This window comes from Molossus molossus, unplaced genomic scaffold, assembly GCF_014108415.1.
Source record: "Molossus molossus isolate mMolMol1 unplaced genomic scaffold, mMolMol1.p scaffold_m16_p_13, whole genome shotgun sequence".
NCBI classification, from domain to species: Eukaryota; Metazoa; Chordata; class Mammalia; order Chiroptera; family Molossidae; genus Molossus; species Molossus molossus.
Window position 1 is genome coordinate 62,330,806 of NW_023425348.1, and position 25,045 is coordinate 62,355,850.

A 25,045-nucleotide genomic window follows, 5' to 3' on the forward strand; every position below is an offset into this window, starting at 1 on the left:
TGGTCTCAGAGTGTCTCTTCACTGATTGCTTATTAGTTCCCAGTGGAAATATAGTAACCACACAGGGGAGAATCTAGGTGATCAAAATCACATTACTGGTGAGGGACAGATGGATGTCATGTGCTTCCTGGTGTCATACCCGAGAGAACCCAACAGCACTGGTGCTGAATTCCAGTCAGGCATAGAAAACCTGGAATGAATCACGAGGAATCTCAACAAACCCAAATTGTGGGACATTCTATTAAAGACAAACTGGCCTGTATTATTCCAGAATGTCAGTGCGATGAAAGACAAAGAAAGGCTGAGCGATCGTTCAAGACTAAAGAGACGTGACAACTAAATACAGTGTGGTCCTGGACTGGGGAATCAGATGCTCTCTATAAAGAACATTTTTTGCATCGATTGACAGAATTGAAACATTGGAATTGTATCGATGCTAAATTTTCTATCTCTAAGATAATATTCTTACCCTTTGGAAATACATGCTAAGTATAGGTGGCAAAAGATGTGGTCTGTGTAGCCTACATTAAAATGATTTAGGGAAGAAATAGTGTGTCCCTAGACAGAGAAAGGGGGTGGAGAATGGGGGGCAATATAATCAGAATGGATGAAGGAATTCTCTGTACGATTCCTGTAAGTCTTCTATAAGCTTGAAATTGTTTCAAAATAAAAAGTTAGAACACATCTAAATGAAGGCCCATCAAAATGTGCAGGCAGGGAGTGTGTCCCTCTGACGGGCCCAGCCTCTTTCCAGACCCAGGAGCAGTAGCTGCGTAATGGTTAAGGACCTGTGGTGCTCTGAGACCTGACCCATGATTGGCGGGGAAGGGGTGGTGGTAGGCTGGGGGATGAGAGGATGGGAATCAGGGAACTTACCTGTAAACCAAACTTGGAGTCAGCTGGTGCAGTTAGCAGGTGAAGCGGCCAGGATGGGCATCCCCGGTGGAGGACCTGGCGTGTGAAACGGCTGGAGCGCAGCGAGCCAGGGGCCAACGCGCGCAATCAGGCAGGGCCTCCGGGGACAAGGCAGTGGATCCGGGCTTTAGCCTCGCAACAAAGCCAGTGGTTGGAAGAGCTGATTTCCAGGTTGGGGAGTGACATGATCGGATGTGACTTGGATCTTAAGTGCTTGTCTCAGACACTGCTCCCATCTAAATCTTCGTCTATTTCAGACACTCCTGGAGGTGGGCTTCCCAGGCTGTGGGATTATGTGGGGCCCGTATTGTTCCATTGTTTCCTTCTGTCCGTTAGGCAGAAGTGGACCTTTGCTGCTGTCTTTTCGTGTCCTTCCTTTAGTGACTGAGGGTTGGGGGTCTCTGTGTCCAGCCTCTTATTCATATGAATATCTTCCTGAGGCATGAGCTGCCCAAAGTCACAGTTGCCTGCCAGCCCATTACGGTGCCATCTCCATGAGTTATTAGAAAGGTTTATGAGGCCAGGATAAACAGCATGAATCAAGAGAGACAGGCTCCCTCCTCCTGCTTACATTGCTGTCACTCAGGGAGGATGCCAGAAGGAGCGAGGGAAGGGGCGAAGGGGCGGGAGACATGGAAGAAAGAGGAGAGAGAAAAGAAGGGAAACAGGATGAACAAAGAAGATCGGAGAGAAGGAGGAAGCCAGGATAGAGAGGAAGAGATTTACTGTTAGAGGTGAAGAGAGCTGATAGCTTATTTTTCATCACCATTTGGGCTACCTTTGAGCACAACCAGGAAATTCAAACACTCAAGAGTGTACCTCCTTTCCCTTGATGACCTAATGCCATTGCATGACCTTGGGTAAGTCGTCTGCCTGTCTGGGCAGCCTGTTCCTCTCTCTTCCCATGGGTAGGGCTGCCAGTTGCCCTGTGCACATGCATGGGTGCTGTGGAAGGATGCATGGGCTGGGGAAATGCTCCGAGCTTATCAGAGGAGGTCTTTGGAAAGGTAATGAGCTGATGTCACTCTTCTTATTTAAAAAGTGCACTAGTGTGCCCTGGCCAGTTTGGCTCAGTGGTTAGAGCGTCAGCCTGCGGACCAGCGAGTCCTGAGTTTGGTTCCCACTAAGGGCACGTACCTCAGTTGCAGTTTGTCCCTGGCCCCGGTTGGGGTCGTGTGGGTGGCAACCAGTCGATGTGTCTCTCTCACATCAATGTTTCTCTCTGTCTCTTTCTCCCCCTCTCCCTTCCCCTCTATCTAAAGATAAATGCAAAAATGTCCTCAGGTGAGAATTTAAAATAAATAAAAAGTGCACCAGTGCTTTCTACTTACTAACTTGTTACCTTGTGTGCAATAAATTACTGCATTAATAGGCTAAGAATGTATTGAATACACTGGAATAAATGAGTTACCATTGATACTTAGGGGTGCCAGTTGTAATCACAGTTGAGGACTTTGGAGACAAATGCCTTTGCATCTGTCTACTTTGGGGCTGAAGGCAAAGACCCTCTATAAGACTTCATGAGTTTGGCTCTGAAGACCAAGCCCTTCTTCCTTCTTACTAGCAGAATCAGAACTGCTATTATCACTGTAAGTGTTTACGACAACCATAGCATAGGAGAATTTAAAGACCTATTTAAATTACATGAAATTGGAAACTAGGGGTCCAAGACTCACTTTGCATTTTTATTAAGTGTTTATTTTGAGTTTGGGCTGAGTCGTTTGATTGATCCCTTCCCATGTTTCCTTCAGCATAGTCATAAATAGGCTCCACTCCATTGGTTTATTTTGAATGTTGTAAATGGCAGGATTAGGCTTCTAGGAGTTGTGATCATTTGGATTCAAGGAGCACCTGACTATGGTTTAGGTAACAGATCGTGAAAAGGAATCAGAGGAGTAATTAGACCAAGCATTTGTTTTTGTTTTTTTCCTCACCCGAAGACATTTTTCCATTTTTGTTCAGGTAGAGTGGGAGGGAGAGAGAGGAACAGAGAGAGAGAGAGAAACATCGATGTGAAAGGAACACATCGAGTGGCTGCCACCTGCACAACCGACCAGGGCTGGGGACAAACTGCAACCGAGGTACGCGCCCTTAGCGGGAACCAAACCCGGGTCTCTCAGGACCGCAGGCCGACACTCTAACCGCTGAGCCAAACCGGCCAGGGCCAAGCATTTGGTTTTATTTATCCAGATGGTATATGAAGAATCTTTAAAATGATTTCTTAGATCACAGTTATCCACCCTTCACTTTAATGAACACTAATGACCTAATACTGAACTGGGCATTGGTCAGAATCCAATGACTTATGACTTTAGCCATCATGATTATCCAGTTGTAAGATACCTTGAGTGGCGTCGAAGCCCAAGAGCCACAGTTTATTCCCCAATGCAGTGTATCAGTGTATCCAGGCTTGCCATGGACGAAGGAGTGCGTTCATCAAGGGTCGTTATTTATATTTTCAGTATGTACATTTGTATTTACAAGTGAAAGGATGAAACAGACAGTAACACTTTTACTTCTTTGAAATGGTCGGAGTGCTCATTCCTGAGTTCCACTCACAGATACTTACTGAGTGGTCGCTGTGTGGCAGGGGCTGTGCTCAACTCTGTTCCAGTAGAAATCCTCATTCTTGGGGAGTTTACATGCTTGTGTTATATTCTGGCTAACTGTGTTTTCTGGTGAACCAACGAACAAATACCCATTCATTGAAATCCCATTCATTGGGCATCTTTTACATGCTTTTAAACGCTTTGTGGCACCGCTTTGGTAGTAGGGAAGCAAACGGTGGGAGAGGCTGTGTATAATGCCTGTCCCAGAGCTCTCTTGACAAAACATAATTGGATCTCTGAAGATCTCCCCAGGTGGGTCACTAGCCCACCTTACTTTTTTTTTTTTTTTTTGCAAGTTTACTTTTGGCAAATTCTAAAGGCAGTGTAGATTAGATTATATGTATACCCTCCTGACAGTCTTGTGGTAATTTGATTTTTAAACAATTTCTTGCCACTCGTATTCTTATTTTTCAGTTCTCTCTTTAGGGAGAGACACTAGAGAAAAAAATAAGATCAACTGAAGAGATGGTGAGCTGTGTTTAGGTTCAGGTGTTTTAAAATCCTAGAGGCTTGGGACACTTTGACTCTGTTACCCTTTTCAGACAGTTTTTAATGTCTTTTCTCTTCATGGAAATTTTAGACATCATATTCATGAAAGTTTGATGTGCTATATGTTATTTTGGAATTCAGTTTTGCAAGCACATATGAGCCCTAAGGATATACACATGAAACGTGCAATCTACATGCCTGTCGGCTCGCATGGCATAGCTGGGGAGCCAAGAAAAGGAGTTAGTTACACATTAGATGAGTAAGAGCCAAACAGAGGTAGGTCCAGGGTGTTGAGAGACAGAGAACTGAGTGTGCCTTATCCTTCTTGGGGGTGGGGTGAAAGGGTGTGGAACTGGGGAGGAAGCATATAAAGGCTTCACAGAGAAGGCAAATTCTTAGTTCTTTACTGTGGAGTCCTAGCTGAGTTTCTGGGCTTAACTCTAATGGAGACACCATAAAATTGTCTTTTATGTATTTTACACTGATAATAAGCCTATACATTGTTGGGTTAATGAACGCTACCATTTATAGCACACAGTGCGTGCTAGGCACTATACTAAGCATTTTACTGGCATCATATAATCTATTTCTCATCGCTCCTCCTGTGAAGTAGGAAGTATTAGCTGCATCTCACAGATGTGGAAACTTTAGCCCAGAGAGGTTGAGTGACATGGCCAAGGTCACACAGCTGAGAAGCTGTGGAGCTGGGATTCAGGGGCACCTGTGCTCCCAGAGCCCGAGTCCTGACCTCTGCATGCCCTGCCTTTTCTGTGCAGTTGCATTTGCAAACTCGGGCGCTCCACAGACTCCTTGGGCTGGTCTTGCAGGGGGTCCTCCGCATTTCACCATGGAGGCTGGCCTTCCATCCCTGATACTAGGATTTGATTTCCAGTCAATTCAGCGCACGCTCTTTCTTTCACTTCTCTTAGTATGTAAGAGCTATCATGACTTCAGGATCATCCCAGATCTAATTTGGACTTACTGTGTGGCCTTGGGCGAGCCATTTTTAAGTCTCTCTCTCTCTCATTTTCTCCGTTTGCCACCACTTGGGCATAGGATTATTAGTAATCCTATTAGTATGAAGCAATGTTAGTATTTCTGGCTAAAGATGGGGTGAAACGTTATCATCTGTAGCTTTTGTGCCCTGGAGCTGAGTCGTAGCTGGACTGATCCGCTCTGAACCAGCTCATCTTTTGTGGAGAGGTTGTACTTGTCTGTCTGAGAGTCTAAAGACAGTCACAGCTCAGCCTGTTCCTCAGTGTTCAGCATTTCCATGGTGCCCCAGCACTCCAAGACTGTCGTCAATGCAGTTGTCTCTGTCTTAGATGACGACGACCTTGCCCCAGCTGTCCCTGGAGGATGGCGACTCGATGAGTAAGTCCTAAAGCTTGCTAGATGCGGCTCAGTATTTCACATGCCTGTGCTGATTGGACAAACCCCAATCGGGGCTGTAGGACTTGGTTGGCCTCAAGGGTCCTGAACATCACGACTCAAAGTATCTGTGGTGGTGATTCAATTTTCTGACTTGTGTTTCCTTTTTCAGCAAATGAAAAGATTGAAGACATCAATGGCTGTCCAAAGAACAGATCGCAGATGGTAAGTGGCACATGGGTAGAGAGAGTGTTTGCGTTATCTGAGCCCTGCCTCTAACTGATATTGACCATCTTGAAAACATTCACCCCATAAGCTTTACTCTAGGGGATTATATTAATAAACTGAGCCATTTCCAAGTAGCCATGGTCTGCTCTTCTGACATTTGTTGGCATTTACTGAGCAATGGCTGCGATTTTTATGTAGATGGTGAGACAGTGAGAATGAAACACGGCGCTTGCTCTTAGAAACAAATGATGCAGAACTGGCTACAAACATGCCCTTGCTTAGAATTTGGACTCTTATGACTCGCTCCGCTCTCTCAAAGACCCACCACGGTTTCTGTTTGTGTATGGAGCCGAGGCACAGCTCAGAAATGGGGGCATGTGGTCTGATTTCCTGTAAAGGTTAGAATGATGTGAAATCAGAACTGTAGCAGGAAATGGGAAATGAATTATATCCAGATAATTCTCACAGAACCTTGACAGATGATATTCCCTCTGCTGTGATGTGCTTGCTTAAGCTCTGGTATTAAAGCTTTTTTTTTTTTAGAATCTTTTCAAATCTATTCTTTGCTTGTTGCATGTTCTGTATACAACCTTTGAATTAAAATTCATGATCACTGTTGAGTTGAGAAAACATTACATTGTGATGCTCTAAGTGTTTAGCTTTTCCCTTCAAAATGCTTTCCAACATGGATAGTTACCCAGGGAATATGTATTATCAGAGCCTGTTAAGCCGATGCTAATACCTGTTTAAAATATGAAGGTAGCAACTTAAGGACAACCTTTTTTTTCTGGACATTAATTTGCTTCCAGAAATCTAGAAAAAAAGGGATAATTTGTTTTTCTAACTCACTTCAGTTGAGTAGGCACAATTTGATAGTCTCATTCCGGAATGCACCAAAGTGATTGGCAGTCCTTGGGCATACTGTCTAATTTTCTGGATTGTTTGTTATCCCAATGAGCTGAACAGATAGCCTTTTCAGCCAACTTTTTGTTACAAAGAAGGTGAGTGTGTGTGTGTGTGTGTGTGTGTGTGCGTGCGTGTGCATACCCTGGGGGAAGTCATTTTTCAGTGTACATTCTGAAACAAGTTTCTGTTTTACTGGTCCACTGGATATTGCTCCTTTTTGTTTGATCCAGAGAGCAACCCCTCCTTACATAGGAAAGTCCCCGTGCAGATGTCTCATGGCTGCTTTGACTTTGGGAAAAGCTTGGCTGCTATTTTTGCTCGAGCTCTTGCAGCTGTCTAGTGTATTAATAATTAAGAAAATGTGGACGATAGAAGACTTAATTTTAGTGCAAGCATGTTACACAGGCAGTCCTATCTTCACATGAAAGAGGGGCAGTGTTCCTCGGATGGACAGCAGCGCACTTGGCCGGCCGCTGCGGATGCACTCAGAGACTGCCATGGGAAGGCAGCGAGCTCCTGCTCCTGTGGAACATTTGCATTCCCCTCACCTTCTGTTGGAGGTGTTGTCTGCTGTCAAAGTCGACTTTCAGACTTACCAGATTCTCACCTCGGGTTCTTCTGTGCAAATCCAGTTCTGCATGTAAATATCTTATTTATAAACACTACCATAGTGCCAGTGATGTTTTGTGGTTTCTCCATAACTCTCTCAGCTGGGAAGTAAGTACTGTTTGTTTGTGGGTGTGTTTTTTTTTTTTATGGTCTTTTTTTTTAGAACACAAGGATATAAAAATCCCATAATGGCCTGTGGTAATTAGTTTCAGCTCAGGGGCAGGGAGGCAGACATGGTCTGGTGGCGCATGTGGTGGAGAACAGTTCAGCTCCAGGATGTGAGAGCAGGAAGGTGTAGGAACTCCGCCACAGCCATTCCACGGTAGGAAATGAGAAGGATGCTGATAAGGACAACAGGCCGTGTCCTTCCCCCTAGATTACAAAACACTGACAGATTCAGAGGGCAGAACTGGCCTGGGGCACACGGGAAGTTGTTATGGACAAGCCTGGTGTTGTTCTGGCTAATCAGACACCCGTGTGCATGTGCGCGCGTGTGTGTGTGTGCACGTGTGCATGCAGGTGAGCATACAGAGTGAAGCATTTCTGCTCATGGGAAGCATACTTTGAGAATATAGCATCATGGATGGGCCACTGTTTCTCGATTCCTGGGTTAACTTCCTAATTAGTACTTACTCAGGGTGGCTAATGATAGAGATTATTGTTGTTTGCTGAATATTGCTTGTCTGGCGGAGACCAGAAGAGAAGGTATGGGGAGAGCATTGTGTTGATAAAAGGAAAATAACACGCAATGAGCTGAGAACGTAGCGGGTGTACCTGTTGGGAGGGTAACTGTCAGTCCCTTGCAAAATAATCAGCATGGAGTAAATGTGTTCACTCCCTAAGAAAATAGAGCATCTTCGGGGCCTTTAGTAATGAAGCCAAAGAAAAGCAATTTTGTTTCAGAGCAGGAGGAATGGGTGTTACTCCAACTTCAAGGGGCAAATTCATTTCATCAGCTTATCGGTGTGTAGGAACATGAGCTTTGCTTTTGCGGGTAGGAGGTAGGAGCCCTTCACCTCTTCCTCCCACCTCTCACTGCCCCTCCTCCTCCTGACCCACCCAGAGCTCCAGCCCCTGCTCTGACTCCTGCGCTCCGGGCCCTGATTCAAGTCCTGCTCTCCTCCCAGAGGACGGGGAGGCGAAAGCAGACACTTGCGGCACATGGACTAGAGAATTCCAGGAGCACTGGCGCAGAAGCATGGGCGTGGCATCGCATACCTTTAGCCACCAGTCAGCAAACATGCACAGAGTGCCCACTAATACCAGGCCCTGGGCTAGGCCCATTGCACCGTGGGCACGGGGGGTGGGGCTTAGAATAACTTCTCAGGGGTGAGTCTTGAAAGGCAGGAGGGCTCACACCAGGGGAGGGATGGGTAGACGAGGATTCCCATTTCTGAAGAATCTGTTAACCTGAGGATGTCACGGACCCTGCTGAGGAAGGTTTTGCAATATGAGTTCATTGATCCTCCCCAAGTGATAACAGCTGTCTGGTGAGATTCTTCTAGCCCCTCAGCAACATCAGCTCTTTGCCATGTTGTGTCCAAGGAGGGGGCTGAGACATGGAGGACCCCAGAGGACAGCAGACCCCACAGGCACGGGGGTCTTTTCAGACCTGGAACAAGTCTCCCGTGTTCATCATCACTGTTCAGATTGCCACAGCTCACAGAGAAACCTCCGCTGGACCCCGGAGCAAAGATCCCTAATGGAAAACCACCATGGTCCTCAGCTCCTGTGGGTGGAAGTCGAACCACGGGATCTGGACAATGAAAACGCTCCCTGGTGGGGGACGGTGGTTAATATTTTCAACATCAGCACTGATGTGCTTGCTTTCAGATCTGCACATGGTTCTACACTCGCGGGCCTGCTGGACCCTCTGATCCCGCTGCAGCCGGCGTGGCACCCCCCACTGTGGGGTGAGGGGACGGGAATGCCGGGTAATGGAGGGTTGTCCCCAGGGAGAGGCAGAGCTAGGACCATCGGCATCTGTAACTCTTGGCCTCATAAAACAGGACTGTGACCCCGACCACAAGGCAGAGGCATGGCAGGGACTTCCCTTTCCCTGGCAAGCTTGGTCTCCGAGTATGTTGGAGTCTTTGCCCTGTTCCAGTCTGACCTAAATGCTTTGGGGGCCAAATCCTTAGAGTGCTGTAGAAACAACACTCCCCTCTCCCCCTCCAAATCAGTCCACTTGGCCCTTAAATAAGTGTGTGTGTGCGTCAGAGCTGGTTAAATGTTTTGTCTGTTTGGCGTTGCCACGGCAACCTCGGGGCATCTTTTTGGCTTTCAAGTGGTGTGTTCAGCAGAGTTATGTGTTCGTTTGGAAAGAGAAACATTGCTTGGAGCTTAGCCAGCGGCCCTGGGGCGGCCCCTGCCTTGTTCCTTGAACCCACAGAGCTCCAAGGCATTGGCTCACATTGGCGCGTAGGGCTGGCCACTGCCGGGGTGGTTTTCTTTTTAAATTGTTTTTATTTTAAGTGGCTTGGCCTTCTGCGGTCGACTAGGAGAGGTACGTTAGCAAGGCCTGCGGGCCCTTTCCGTGGAAAGCCCCGGGCCTGTGTTCCCCTCCGGCTGGCTGGTCTCGGGCCTGGGGTCATCTGGGGCCTCCCGGCACTGCCTGGCTGCCTCCTGGATTCTCGGGGGTCCTCCTGCCTTCTGCTCTCAGTGCACCCAGACTGGGGGCCGGCCTGGGCCTGAGACTCAGACAGGCCAGGTTTGAGTTCCTTCTCTGCAGGTCTGTGGCCTGGAGCTAATTGTTTAACTTTTTGAGGCCTCTGTTTCCTCTTCTATAAAGTGGGATTGATAATACTACATACCTCATAAGGTTCCTGTGCGGACAAAGAGGCAGTGAAAGTGATAATAGTGGGTAATAATAATTACAACGAAAGCCTATAGAGTATTTGCTTTGTGACAGGTGCCATTCTAAGTGCTTGACAAATACCCTCTTAGTTCATCCTCCCAACGGCCCTTTGAGGTAAGTGACCTTATTATCCCTGCTCTCCTAGCATTTGGCCAGCACTCAGTACATAGCAGTTTCTATGGTAAGGATGGTTTGTTAGTTTTAGTAGTTAGTTGTGTATTTGGGGACATGGAACCTTTTGAAAATTGGAGAAGAGCAACCTGCCCTCTCCTCCGCAGGGGGTGCATACCCCAGAACTTTGCACACAGCCCAAGTGGATCACCGGTTCCAGAGGCCAGCCCATGTGCCCCGTGGGGCTCCACAGACCCCCCCCAAGTTCAGGGCTCCTGCTGCTGAGGGCACAGCTCCGCTCCTCACCCCGTCCTTTCTGGGGCTCCTGTGGAAAACGCCAGCACCTGAGTTCTCAAGACAATAGGAGTTTGCACTTAGACACAGAGAAGGACAGGGCTGTGGTTCTCAAATGTTTATTCTGTGAGCAGAGCCCCCTTTCCCCCAAATAAAAGCATTTGTGGAGCCCCATACGTGAAGGCGATGAACGCTGATTTGCTGTTGTCAGTAGGGGTACAAGGCCCAGGGCAGGGCCGTCCTAGCCCCTCCCTTCCCCGGCCCCTCCCCTCCCACTGTTGCAGATGCCGCTGAAGCCCTCCAGAAGACCAGCCCCTGGGAAGACACAGTGTGATGAACTCTAGAAAGAGCACAGGTGCACCAGCCCTCAGCCTGGGCGTCAGGTCCCAGCGCTGCTCCTGGATCCAGTCCTCTCTCTGGTCCTAAGTCTCCTCTGGGAAAAGACAGACTAGATCTTCCTTTCCCCTCTGACCTCTGGGCGCTACACGGCCTCACGGCCAACAGCACGCGCTCCTGCGGGCTGCTTGTGACCTGGGGCGTGTCCCTTGGGGTCTCGGGGACCAGCGTCTGTAACAGAAACTGTAACAGTACCTGCCTTGAGGGGCTGCTATACGTCAGGTAACCTCTGTGAAGTCACAAAGCTCTTTACGGGAGGATGACTTTCCAAGATACCTAGGTATTTTCAAAGAAACAGACATTTCAAGAACGATCAGCTTCACCTTTGGGTGGGGGCTTATTAGACACTGTGGCCCTGGATAATCCATTGGGCCTCTCAGCACCTCTTCCCTCCCCCACCCCTGGACTGTGGGAAATGATCACGCCTTGCAGGGCCACTGTGCGGTTCCCACGAGAGAACTTACGTTTGCTGAGCCCTCACGATGCACAGAACATGTTAAGAGCTTTACCTAATTATTACAGTTATTTCCCAAAACAGTCCTGTGACGTAGATGCAATTAATGTCTCTATTTTGCACGTGGAGACTGGGGCTTTCAAAGCTTATTTTTTGGCTCAGATTACTCACCTAGGAGGCAGAGGAGCTCGAACCCAAGTCTGTCTAGCTCAGGAGTGTGTGGTGTTTCTTGTGTGACAGAGAAAGGGTGGAGTAAGAATAGTCCTCACCTCACCAACCCCTGTTCTTATTTTTTATTTGTGGATACAGCAGAATCCGCTGGGTTTAGTTGGGAGTTAGCAAGAAGGGGGAAATGGATCATTTCTGGAAAGGGCCTGAGTCGACCTGTTGGTGGGAACTCAGGAAAAGGGGGCCCTTAGCAAAAAGCAGCCTCTCGAGAGGGCCTTGAAGAGGCTGGCTCCAGGACCTCAGACTGTTCTCCGCAGAGCGTCCTGGGCCAAGGGAAGGCCATCTGCAACAGGATCTGATTTCTAGGCCCAGTGACCCTGAGCCCTCCCAACAGCTGCCGGAGAGCCGGCCACATGCCTGGGGAGTGTCTGAGATCCTCGGGCAGCTGAGGTGCTCTGCCCTGGGCCCCTGGGCCTATTTTTACACCGTCCTAAGGACGCACATATGTTACAGATCCAAGAAGGCACGAAGAAAAGTCCACGGCCTCTTTGAATTTAAAGCAAAGTGGGAAGCGTCCACTCCTCCTGCTCAAGGTGGGACATCCACTGCCATTCAAAGATAGGGACAACCACCACGTCTGTCTCTGCCTCTCTGGTCCCAGCTCTGTTCCACACCATCATGGGGTCCCGTTTCATCTCCAAACACTGAGTATGCAAGAGAAGAAAGGGCCTTCGTGATCCAGTGACCCTCACCTCTTGCCACTTGGCCACTCAGTTTCTGTACCCCAGACATACTAGAACTTGGGGTGCCCCAAGGAAGCCACGTGCGCTCGTGCCTGTGTACTCTGCCGCCTGCCGTCCAGTCTGCTGGGAAGACCTTACGATCGTGCCACCTGGGTACTGTAACCTTTAATACTCAGGTCAGTTGTTACCTCACGTAGTTGAGATAATTAGGTGCCTGTTGTGTGTTGTGTCTCCTGGTGTCCTGTGCCTCCATGTCTCATAACACACTCTCTTGTGATTGTCTGTTGACTTACATTCTTGAAAGAGACACCATGTCTTTCACCTGGGTATCCTGCGTCAGCACTGATGACTTGCGTGACTGGCATATAGCAGTACTGAATGCATGTTGGATGGCTGGATGGCTGGCTGGCTGGCTGGCTGGCTGGATGGATGGATGGAAAGACCAAGGAGGGGGCTGCCTGGACTTGGCCATGTGGCTAGAGATCTGTAACATACCATTGTTCTCATGTCATTCCCTGTAACTGAGCAGTGATTTGAGCTCTGGGTATTAACTTGGTAGTTCTGGGATTTAAGCAATGGGTACTTGGCCCTGTTCTGACAGTATCTTTCCTTCTCTTAATTCCTTTCTTCTTTGGTTTATCCAGAGGGCCCAAATAGGACATTGCAGTTTAATTTTTAGTTTATTGATTTCTTTTGTGTTGCTTGAGGTAACCATGTTTAGGCATCTTTATAACCTACCAGAAATTAATGTTGGTAATAAAAATGGTAAGGCACTGTTCTAAGTGATTTACATGTTTTAACTCATTTTATTCTCATAACAACCCTATGGAATGAGAAATATATTTTGTTCATTCCACTGAAGGGTATGGAGAACTTAGACCCTGATACCTTCACTGTGCTCTGCTGGGGACCAGCTGTGAGTCACGTTAAAGAACATTTGTCCTTTTCCCTTCATGCTGTAGAGGCTAAGATCATTGCCTTGGTCCCCAGCTCGGTCCATGTTTTTATAGAATAATAATAATAGCAAACACTTACCGTATACACGTATAGCTGGGCACTGTTCTAGACTTGTTACTTGCATTAACTGATTTTATCTTTATAAAACCGTTATCACTCCATTTCACAGATGAACTAAAGCAGAGAGAGGTTGAGTAACTTGCCTGGGGTCACACAGCTAATAAGTGACAAGCTAGTGTTTGAACCCCGGGAGGCTGGCTCTGCGGTCCATCCCCTTGACCGTTATGCTATTCTGTATACAAGGAAATTGACTGAAGGGAGAAAAAACACTGACTGTGATGTGGGGGTGCACAAATCACGCTCGTTATACCAGCCCCTCATATAGGTATGCGCTGAGCCTTGGGCGGGGGGGGGGTTCATGACATCATGGGAAGGAGATTTGGGAGAAAGAATAATCACGGACTCTGGAATCGGATGGAGCTGCGTCTCACGTACTGGACGTACGTGCTGGGCAAGTGACTGCATCTCTGAGTCTCTTCCTTAGCTGTAAGGAGGGTTGATGTAGCTGCCTCCTCGGGCTGTTGGAATGATGAATGAGAGATGGCGTCAAAAGCACCTGGCATCATCCTTGCTCACGATGAATGTCTTTCCATGGTTGTTCCCTTCCCCACTTACAAGTCACATATACACTAACTGTTGACTTGTGCATTAGAGGGTTTTTTCATACGCATTCAATGGGGTAGGCCAAACAATGTGCTGTACCCCCAGATGTTCACCTGCTAATCCCTACCCCTGTGAATACTACTTACATGATAGCAGACTTTGCAGGTGTAATTAAGGATTTTGAGATGGGAAGATCATGCTTGATTATCTGGGTGGGCCCAATGTGATCACAAAGAGAGCACACGTGATTATGGAAGCAGAGCAGAGAGAGACTGGGCGGATGCTGTTCGGCTGGCTTTGCAGATAGAGAAAGGGACCACCATCCAGGGATGCAGGTGGCCTCTGGAAACATTCCCCCGGAGCCTCCAGAAGGGATGCAGCTGCCAACTCCTTGAGGGAGCCCAGAGAAACTGACTGTGGACCTCTGACCTCCAGAACTGTATGATAATAAACTTATGTTGTTGTAAGCCACTACGTTTTTGGTATTTTGTTACAGCAATGGTAGGAAACTCATGCTCTGAGATTCAAGCAAAGTAACTCTTACTGTTTTAGACGGTAACTATCTGGGTTTATAGCAGAGGCTCATCTAGCTTCTGGGAGGCCCTTGGATTTCTGGACTGACTGCAGGGTATCTCCATTGTTAGAACTCTTCAGAAAGGAGTTTTCTACACCTGTACGTTCAAAGTGGGTCACATTTAGCTCCCAGCGTTGCCCGTCTTGTAGGCCACTGAGCTGTCATGTGACTGGCAGTGCCCTCTCCCCTGGAAATCAGGTGAATACCGGACACACCTGACCTCTTTAATGTGCATGGAAACTCACAAGTAGGGACTGTGTTTCCTAAGAATGTGTGTTTGTCTTATAATTAATATGACATTTGAGCAAAAATTGTGAGAGATTTATCATATCTTATATACTATTTAATAATTTCAAAGTTCTGTAATACACATAAATGGCTTTTTCATCTCTTTTAGTTCAATAATATGTTCATATTCCCAGCACCGGGTGCTAGATCCATGGAAAGTGCTCAGCTAATGCTTCTTGGATGAATGAGCTAAACAGTTAACAGTCCAACCATCCAAGAGCCTCCTAGAGAGTGCGGGTGATGTTACATATAAAGTTCTAATGTCAGATACACTATGAACTTACTAAATGCTTTAGAGAAACTTGAGTCACCCTAAACCAAGAAATGCTCTCAAGTCCAGTCTCTTCTCTCACAATTATATATTTTAACTTGGTCACAAAGGTTTAGGGAAAAGACACCAAAACAACATTATTTTCATTAATAAGTGAGGTAGCATTGGGTTTGGCAAAGCTTCCTCCAGCTATGCTTCTCCAACTTTAGTGTGCATAAAAAATTGATTGCTGGGTCTCACCTGATTCAGTAGCCTGGGGAAGAGCTGGAGAATTTGCATTTCTAACAAGCTCTTGGATGATGCTGATGCTGCTGGTCTGGTGACCACATTTTGCTAACATTGCCTTAGAGCCAAGTAAAGAAAGCCTTTTTTGAGATATCCCTGTGCAAACAGGCATTTAAACTTATGTTAGTTTTCAAAGTTGTTTAAAATTTTTTAATTTAACAAGCTCGCTAAAGGGCTGTGTTTAAATTTAACTAAATATTTTGAATGAGCCCATCAGTTTTCTTTTTCTGGAAGGGTTAGGATTCATTAGACATCCTCTTGTCCGAGGACCCGAGGAAGTCCTAGGCTGGGAGGATCTCAGTTGTGCATGTGCCGTGGTCCCAGAGTCTGCACGTGCCTTCTCTACCCCTTTCAGCCCACTTACCCTCTGTGACCCTCCTTGCCTCCACTGACAAGCTGAAGTGCTAATCCTTTAGCACATTGTACTTCGCTGCCTGAATCCCACTAGACATTGACTCCTTGGAAGGTGCGGTCACATCTGTCCGTTTGCCCACACCACCTGGCACCTGGTAGATGCTTGGTAAATATTTGCTGGAGAAATTCCCATCACACTTACCTTGGAACTGAGGTGTTGTGAGTGGCAACATGGTGCTCAGTGAGGTTAAAGAACTTAGCAAATGTGAGCATGGAGGTGGGGTGGGGGGGGGGGGGAGTAGCTACAAATCTCCTTGAGCTCAAAGGGGAATTGGATGGTGATTTATAACCATGTAGATATATAAGCCACCTGGGCCTCATGCTGGGTTCCAGCTCCCTGCATATGTCTTCATGGAGTTCTTATGTTTCAGCCTAGCATCAAAGGGGTGTCTTCTATATGTGTGTTTTGGTTTTTTATTTTATTATTTTTCGTGAAACAGAAGTAGTAAGGAATTCCTGTTTGCACTTTGTTAAGGCATAGTCAGCCTACAGCGTCGGCGTGCTGGGAACGGGTGAGTGGGTGAGCCGGGGTCCTCTCCTAAGCAACAGGCAGACAGTGGTGGCTGACAAGCTTAGTTCATATCCCGGAATATTTTTTTATTTATTTTCATTTAATTCTCACCTGAGGACATTCTTGCACTTATTTTCAGATAGAGCGGGAGGGAGAGAGAGGGGAAGAGAGAAAGAAACATTGACTGGTTGCCACCCGCCCACACAACCCCAACCAGAGCCGGGGAACAAACTGCAACCGAGGTACTTGCCCTTAGCGGGAACTGAACCCGGGTCTCTCTGGTCCGCGGGCCAACGCTCTAACCGCTGAGCCAAACAGGCCGGGGCCTGGAAGACTTTTTTGGTTTTCTTTTTTTTTTTTTAATTTTTGTTACAGATGTTTCTCCTTTTTCCCCCACTGATTGCCCCCTCCCCCTCCCTCCCCACCCTGTCCCCAGCTTTGTTGTCCATGTCCACTGTTCATGCATAATGCATATAAGTTCTGTGGTTTATCTCTCCCCCACCAACCCCTATTCAGTCTGTACCCCACTTCCACGTCTCTGGGACTACCCCATTCCTCAAACTGTTATGTTCATTATATTCCACAAATAAGGGAGATCATATGATACTTGTCTTCCTCTGTTTGGCTTGCTTCACTTAGGATGATACTTTCCAGGTCCCTCCATGAAGTCTCAAAGGATAAGAGATCTTTCTTTCTTACAGCTGCATAGTACGCCATTGTGTATATGTACCACAGCTTTTTTATCCATTCATCTACTGATGGATACTTGGGCTATTTCCAGATCTTAGCTATTGTAAATAGTGCTGCTACAAACATGGGGATACATATATTCTTTCTGACTGGTGTTTCAGGCTTCTTAGGGTATATTCCTAGAAGTGGGATCACTGGGTCAAATAGAAGTTCAATTTTTAATTTTTTGAGGTAACACCCTGGAAGATTTTTTTAAAACACACACAGAAACTGAACAGATGCCAATAGTTAGATGAAAATCCATATATCTCATAAAAATTTATCTTTGAATTTTTTAAAGAAAAGCTCTGATAATCTGGCAACATTGTGTAGTCACTTCCCAGGCAAAAGATGGTATAAACTAGGTAGCAGTTGCCCCTGTAGGTAGGCGTGGGGTGTGTTTGTCATGCTCCCCACTGTTCCCTATTGCCTTATTCCCAACGTGTTTTAGTCATTTGTCACCTACCTGCCCCCTCCACACATTTAAGGTTTGTCAGCTCCAAACTATTGCAGTCTTATGCGTATCATGAACTTCCTCAGAAATCTTAAGCACTGCCATGGTGGTTGGGAAGATGCCTGTTTGGGGAACATTTTGAATTTGAAGTAATGCCTATTGGTGTTTATATGGCTTTAAATATTTCCTCCTGCACCTGACGATTTAAAACACTATAAAAGAACATAAATACCTTCCACAAAACATGTCTAAAAGGACATGGGGCAAGTGACTTCTTCCTCTGTGAAGTGTCTTTTGTCCTTTTGATGTAAAGACTGGATTTGGTTTGGATGGACTGGTTACTTGCCTGGTCACACCGCGGCAGGGAGAGAAACCAAACACTGGTTGTTTTTCTCCTTCAACATTACTGAAGCTCTTGCTCTTTGGTTGTTAATTCCCTGTATTTATAACTTTAAACTTTTTCCATGATGTGTTCAGATCCCAGTTCTGCCCTTTAGCAACTGGAGTTTTCAGAAAGCCCTCTGTCCTCCATTCCCCATCGGGAGAGTGATGGAGAAGGTAGAGGCCATCTGCCTTCTCTGGTGATGAAAAATGAACTGAAACAATAATGTAGGAAAAAGAATTTAGCCCAGTGCTTCATGCTTTTTAAGAGTACAAATACTGGTTCTTTGGGAGGCCTCTACAGGGTTTTCAAGAAGGGAATCAGTATACCCATTTTACTGAAAGGAAAACTGAGGCTCAGGGAAGTTAAGTACCTTGCCCAAGGATAACCAGGAAGCCTTGAGAAATCCACAGTCCCCAGAATTCACCTCTGGTCCCATGACATCCTCAATTTCTCTCTCCCCCAGGAGAATTTCCCAATCACAATGGAAATGGTAACACTTAGACATGAATTGGCTTTTCCTCTGGAGTCGATTTGGTGGGTGAGAGGGATCCCCACAGTGGTGTGAACATGGCTGCAGTCGTGCAGAGTTGGATGGGGTGGCAGAACTAGACCCAAATCTCGTCTTTCTCCTGAAGGGACAGGAAGGCGAGAGGAGAAAAGCGTGCAGCCGGGGTCCCCTTCCCTATTGTAAGGGGGAACTGTACCTGGAGGTCTCGAGATGAATCAACTTGGAATTAAACCTTCCCCGGCCCCACCTGCTTCTCTAAAAGGACTGTGCAGAAGAAACCCGACCTGAAGCTAAAGCAAAGGGCCTTTAGAATTTAGCCTGTGGATGGGGCTTTCTTTCATTTTATTTATTTTTTTTAATCATCACCCGAGGACATTTTTGAATTTATCCTTAAATAAAGTGGGAGGGAAAGAGGGAGGAAGAGAGAAAGAGAAACATTGAGGTGAGAGAGACATATCGAGTGATTGTCACCCACACGACCCCAAGCGGGGTCGGGGACAAACTGCAACCGAGGTACATGCCGTGGCCCCTTAGCAGGAACTGAACCTGGGACTCTTTGATCCACGGGCCAATGCTCTAACTGCTGAGCCAAACCAGCCAGGGTGGATGGGGGTTTCTTTAAAAAAAAAATTTTTTTTTAATCGTCACCTGAAAATATGTTTTTATTTATTTGTTTATTTTTTGAGTGAGAGGAAGGCAGGGAGAGGGGAGAGAGAGGAAGTCTTGTGAGACTCTTTTGAGAGAGACTTGCAGAGATTTTCTTCTGAGTTTCTGAGTTCACTGCTGCTTTGTCTATCAATGGCTGTAAAGTGCTCTATTTTTGTTATCACCTAGCAGATGAATTTTAGCCTTTAGGGGGAGGGTGTCTTCCTAACACATTGATAGATAGGTAGAATCGTTTGAAATAGCCAATATTCATCCATTTTTTACTCACAAAAATTGCTGTTTTAATTGGTTCAACTGAATCTTTGAGAAAGATGAAAATAGTAACAGAGCTTAGCATTGCATGACAAGTGAAAAGTGTCACTGTTTCTTCACAGGTGCATTAGATATCTTGTAGCCTTGGAAAGCTCAAGGACATCCTGTAATAGAGCCCTTCCTGGTCTAGTTGGTTCTCTTCCGTTGGATTGGACCATGCCTCTGAGTTCTGGCCATGGCAGGAAGCAGAGTTGAGAATTAGTTTAATATTTGTAACATTCTTAATTGTTTTTAATCTTGTATCATTTCTGATTGGTTAGCATGTAGTTCTTTGCTGTAGTCAGAGATTTTAGAATTTGAAACTATTTGCCAAATCTTGTTTCTTGGTGTAAAGTATTTTGTTTACCACTTGCAAAAATCTCCCAAATTATATATTAATGATCACCAGTGGTCTAGAATTTGGGCTCGGCTCTTTAGCCATACCTACAAACAACCTTTGAGATTAAAAAATAGAGGTAATGGCCCTGACTGGTTTTGCTTAGTGATCCAAAGGGCAGCAGGTTTGATTCCCAGTCAAGGGCATGTATCTGGGTTGCAGGTTCGATCCCTGGCCCCAGTTGGGGTCCTGCAGGAGGCAACCAATTGCGGTGTCTCTCTTCACATCGCTGTTTCTCTCTCTCTCTCCCTCCCTCACTTCCACTTCATCTAAAATACTACTACTACTACTACTAACAATAATGGAAAAATATCCATGGGTGAGAATTAACAAAAAATCACTAGAGGTAATGTATGTGAAGAGCCCTAGAATTATGCCAGGTGTATAATAATCACCCACTCATTGCTAGAATGTCAGGGATTGGAGAGAGAAGGGAAGAGCAGTTTTGAATTACATCTCCTGTGGAAATGACCACTAAGGGTGGCATATGCAGGCAGAGGGTGACAGAGCAGTTGCCTTTATTCCAACTGTTACCCCATTGGGAGGGCAAAGTCTTACACGATTCTGAAATGAGTCCTGAACATTCAAACATATCTGCTTGGCTTGGCTTTCCTGGTTGTCCATGCGTCCAGGATGTGTCTTGTAATTCCATACCTGCTGTCCTTGGACTTGCAAGGTTGAAACCTATGGGTGGACTACTCATGAGCAGCCCAGAGGGACCACAAACTACAGACATTAGCAAATTGGCTGAGCCACAAAACTGCACTGCACACCAGTGCGACACCAGTCCCCACGCTGGTGAGCGCGTCTGGCTCTTGGCCTTCGTCTGCAAATGACCCCATTACCCTGTTCCTTTATGTGTATTTGTTTTGCAGGTGAAATGGTACGTTCTAGTGGTATTTCCAAAACTGAGGAGTGGCTGCACTCCGGGGAATAGCAAGGATCTGCGGCTTTGTTTTATTTTGTATTTATATTCTGCGCTCTGTTGAAGGCTGTGTGGTGGCTTTTGGGTTTCAGCATGCACATACGGCAAAGATTCAGAAAGAGCCCGGACCTTCTAAAAAGAGCAAAGTGAGTCAGCGTCCGGCTTTGCAGTAGGTGAGTTGGCAGGTGTAAGTTGGCGCTTACCATTGTTTGTGAGCTAAGTTTACTGGGTGATACTTGCTTACGGTGTGTCCTGCCCAGGCGGCTGGCTGGCTGCTCCGTGAGAGAAGGACCACACTGTTTTGTCCCTGCTGTTTCCCCTTCCCCTCGAGCTTGGTCTGCTTGAGACTAAATGCTCAGTCATTGTTTTTCAAGGAATGAATGAGGCTACTAAGGTCTAGTTAGTTCCTGGGTGAAATTCTCCAAGTGCCACTCTGTTCCCATTGGTTCAAGAGGCAGCCATGTGTTGGGGTCCATAAGTCGGGGTTTTCTTGTTAAAGTTGGAATCTGAGTTTAGACACTCCTTTGTAGGTAATGCCAAAGTTTTCTACAAACACACACACACACACACAAGCATGCACACATGCACACACAAAACATTTCTTTTTAGCAAAACTATTTGTCTAAGGTTATGGTTTCCCATGTAACTTAGAAGAGGACACTCTGACCAGAAAGCTTTGTGGACAGTACGTACTGATTCCAACAGGGTCAAATGAATTCTAGCTTCAAGGAACCCATTCCTAGTTCTAGTGCTGTAGAGTTAGCAAGTCTCAGAATGTCACAGCTTCGTAATGATCTTTTATTTTCAGGAGAGGCCTGGGGTAGCTGGTATTCTGCCTTTATGGAATCGTGTGAGGAAGGAGCCTTTTTAAAGTTCTGACTGTGTGTACTTCCGGACCTTTGACATATGTCAATCCAAATTTGAGACTAGAAGCAATTAATAATTTTCCCAGGGCCTCATGGGTAATCTGCAAGGGAACCAGAATCCATGTGGAGTCCAAAGTTTGTATTCTTTCAGCAGACGCTGCCACCTAGTCACTGTGATGGAATACATGTTCCGCTGGGAAGAGGTGACCTGCAGGAAGCCAGTAGCAGTTCCTTCTGCCGTGGTGTGAATTAATCAGCATCTTTTCAGGAGACAGGTTGGCAAGGGGCAGGCACGGCATCAGGCGAGGGAGAGGGCCCAGAGTCCTGGTCAGCTGGGTGTGAATGGAAAGGCAGGAGGAGGAAATGGAAGGCAGTCCAAATAAGCTGATTTCCTTCTCTTTTTTCCAGAGTTCAGCCCAGGCACAGCTTTGGGCATGTCGTGGCCTTAGAACTATTCCCTGGTGACATTCACATCAAAAATGGCAACACAGAACAAAACTGCCAGTTATTGAACACTTGGTTAGCATCACACATATATCCTCTCATTTAGTGACCACCACTACCCTATGTACTAGGTGTTGTAATGCCCATTTTACAGATTAGCCCACTTGCTGAAGACCACATTTTAGTAAATGGCAGGATCAGGATTTAAACCCAGCTTTTTCTGACCCCAAAGCCTATGTTATGTCCTCTAAATATCACTCCATAGTCCTATTCACTCCCCTTTAGCATTTGTGTCAAGCTCCTGACTTGGAGGCCTGGGCTTGAAATAGTCCCTTTGGGGAGTGCTAGGAAGTTAGGGATCATTACTCTAAAATTGTTAATAGGAAAATGATACTCAAAATGTCACACTGAATGAATGCACACAAAGGCATCAGTTGAACCTCTCTGACAATGCCGATCCCCAGTGGAGTTTCTCTTCTTAATGAGTGCCATTTCTAAAAGGGGATACTCTGCAGAGATCAGCTGTGAGGGTGTATTATGGGAGCCTCCAGAATAAGGACTGACTTTTGCACCTTTAGTTACAGCTCCTTTCCCAGGTTTCTCTCTTTGCTTCAAGGGAAAAAAGTGAGCAGTCAGAAAATAATAGGAAAATGAAATATTCTAGGCAGTTGGAAAGATAGTCACTGGAGGAATCTGAGATTCTTGTTATCAATTTTTCCTCCTCTAAAGAATTTTTTGTATCCATATGGACTTACCCATTTGCTACAACAGCAGAGAGACTCCTACAAAGTTTTTTTTTTTTTTAAAGAATTCTCGCAACATTGTTGGAAAGCTGAAGTTACAAATGCTATAAAAGATAAGGTGGGTAACATTGCCAAATTGAAGGGCAATGCTTCAAAGCAGCAAGAAAAACAGACCGGACAGAGAGACTCAAGCCCCATCCAGTCTGAGTCCCACATTCTTAAGCTTTCTGTTTCAAAGCCACCAAGGGAGCTACCGCTGACTTGCTGGAAGTGTTGATGCTTGCATGGCCCAAGTTGGGACAGAAGGTGTGGACCCCTCGTACTGCTGGACAGAGATGGCTTTAAGCATGAGCCAAGCAAGCTCAGCCTGGGGGGCTAACAAGGGGAGATGATATCAAATATTCCCCCACCTAGAGAATTTGAAATGCTACCGTGCGTTTCCTTTATTCTGGGGTCCCCTTCTAGCATCACAGCTACAGTGTCGGACCCCACCAGCTCTGCCCTGTGGGGTTGTGCAGCTCCAGGACCATGCTGTGGCCCATAAGCTGTGTGATCCTGCGATGATGCTGGGCCCAACACGGACCTAGGCAGACGGAAAGAAAATGAAGCTGAGCAAGTCATGCATCAGGTGGTGGCCCCTAAGAACGCAGGGGAAAGAGGCAGACAGCACTGGTGAAAGAGGCAGTTGGAGGCTTCGCTCAAAGTGCATTTTCCTTTTTGGTTTGGTTTTGTGATTGGATTTTTCCCTTCTTTTCTATAGTATTTATTTTTTGAAAGAACAAGAGGAAGGAGTGTCAGAAGGGTTAGATATGAAACAGATCTTCTAAGTACACGTGACCACAGATCCTCACATCCCCTTTCTGTTCCTCCCTGTTTCCCTGTCCAGCCCCGATGTCTCTGGAGCCCCACCTCCAGGACCCTGCTTGAGCCATCCCTGGGATCCCTGCTGTTGCCATGGTAATGGGGCAGTGACAAGGCTTCCCTAAGAACTGGAAGGACCCTTACCTCTCCCCTTCACCACATCAGCTCCTGGGTGCAGCCCTGTGTGGCTGGCCCTCTGCTCTTGCTCAGTGTCATCTCTATTGCTCTTCCTTGCCCGCTGGCCTCCAGCCATTTCTGCTTTTTTTTTTTTGGTTCCCAAATGTGGTACTTTGCCTGCTGCCTAGAAACTTCCAAGCATTGGGTTTCCTATGATGGGTATGTTCTTTTCTTTCCACGCTGGATACCCAGCAAACTCTTAAGTCTCAGCTCAAATTCCCCTCTGTCTACAAATATTCTTGAGTGCCTGTGATGTGTTCCATGCTATTTTAGGTGCATGGTGCTGCATCAGTGAACAGAATAGACCAAAAGCCCTATCTCTGTGGACCCAATTGCTCTCTCCCTTAAAAAATTCTTACCTGACTCCTGTCCCCCAGGTCGATCAATACATGACACATATTACTTGTGCACTATTTATTGAATGCCAATTCCCCTACATTAGACTGTAGGATCTATGAAGTGGGGGTCATGTCTCTTTTATTCACCACTGTATACCCAGTACCAGCACATTGTCTGACACCCAGCGGGTGCTCAGTAAATATGGGTGAAGAAATGGATAAATGAATGGACGAATGATGATATTTTTTGTTGGCAAAGAGCAATATCAGATACGAGGGTCCCACACATCTGGAAGAAAGCTGTCTGTGCTGATCTAGCTCATGAAGAAGCTACACTGTACTCTCAGCCTTGGTACTTGCAAGTTCTCACTCCTCCCCGTCAGGTCCAGGTTTCCCATTGCCTGGGCTTTAGGCGCTTCATGATATTTAAAAAATGGCCGTGACCGTGACTGACTTCAGTTCAACAGCTTCCTGCCTCCCCTCCCAGTTTCATCCTCCATGGATGGAGATTTCCAAGGGAAGCCCTGGTGAGATACTCTTAACTCATAAAAACTAGCACCCCACTTACTCAGTGTGCCGGGAGCCCCCCCTTCCCGGGGCTGCAGGGGTGCCGTAGGGATGGCCTTCACTTGCACCCCTCATTCTCATGCACGATGCACTCGGCTACACTGGTTTTCAGGGGGAAATGCTGCCATGACAACTGCCACAACAGATGGCATCTGATCAGTCTCTAAGCTACCGAGGAGCTAGCTCCACAGCAGCGCTTCCGAGGTTTGCGTGTTTGACGGTATCGGGAGACCCAGTCCAGCTGTAATCGCGAATGAAATGTGAAGTTTTCCATTTGCCTCCCACCCCCTTCCCTTCTCGTTCCAGTTGTTTGGCATGTGTTTTGGTTTTCCTAGCTCTCTGGCTGTCTTGGATGGAGATCTACATCTGGATGTGAGAAACCACGGCATACAGAGTGCATGGGAGTTGCCCTGCTGGGTGTCAAGTTCAGAGACTGCCGAGAAAGTGTTCCACTGTGGGATGGACAGCCTGGCTGAGACTGGGGGACAGGCTTCCCTGCAGCCTTTGTCTCTTGTGTGTTCATGGACCGCATCGGGTGGGGGCCACAAAGGGAAGCCCTGGGAAGCACATCTCAGTCTTGG

The 25,045-nt window shown here is 46.6% G+C and overlaps 1 protein-coding gene across 3 annotated transcripts in view; it reads left to right on the forward strand.

Annotated features, from left to right (window-relative positions):
- The window catches only part of NAV2 (neuron navigator 2), a 375,174-nt gene that overhangs the window by 123,222 nt on the left and 226,907 nt on the right, over window positions 1-25,045 (forward strand). For all 3 annotated transcript variants that reach the window (XM_036258164.1, XM_036258163.1, XM_036258161.1), the window contains exon 3: window positions 5,557-5,609. In XM_036258164.1, the coding sequence (XP_036114057.1) occupies window positions 5,557-5,609 (53 nt within the window). The remainder of the gene's footprint in view (window positions 1-5,556; window positions 5,610-25,045) is intronic.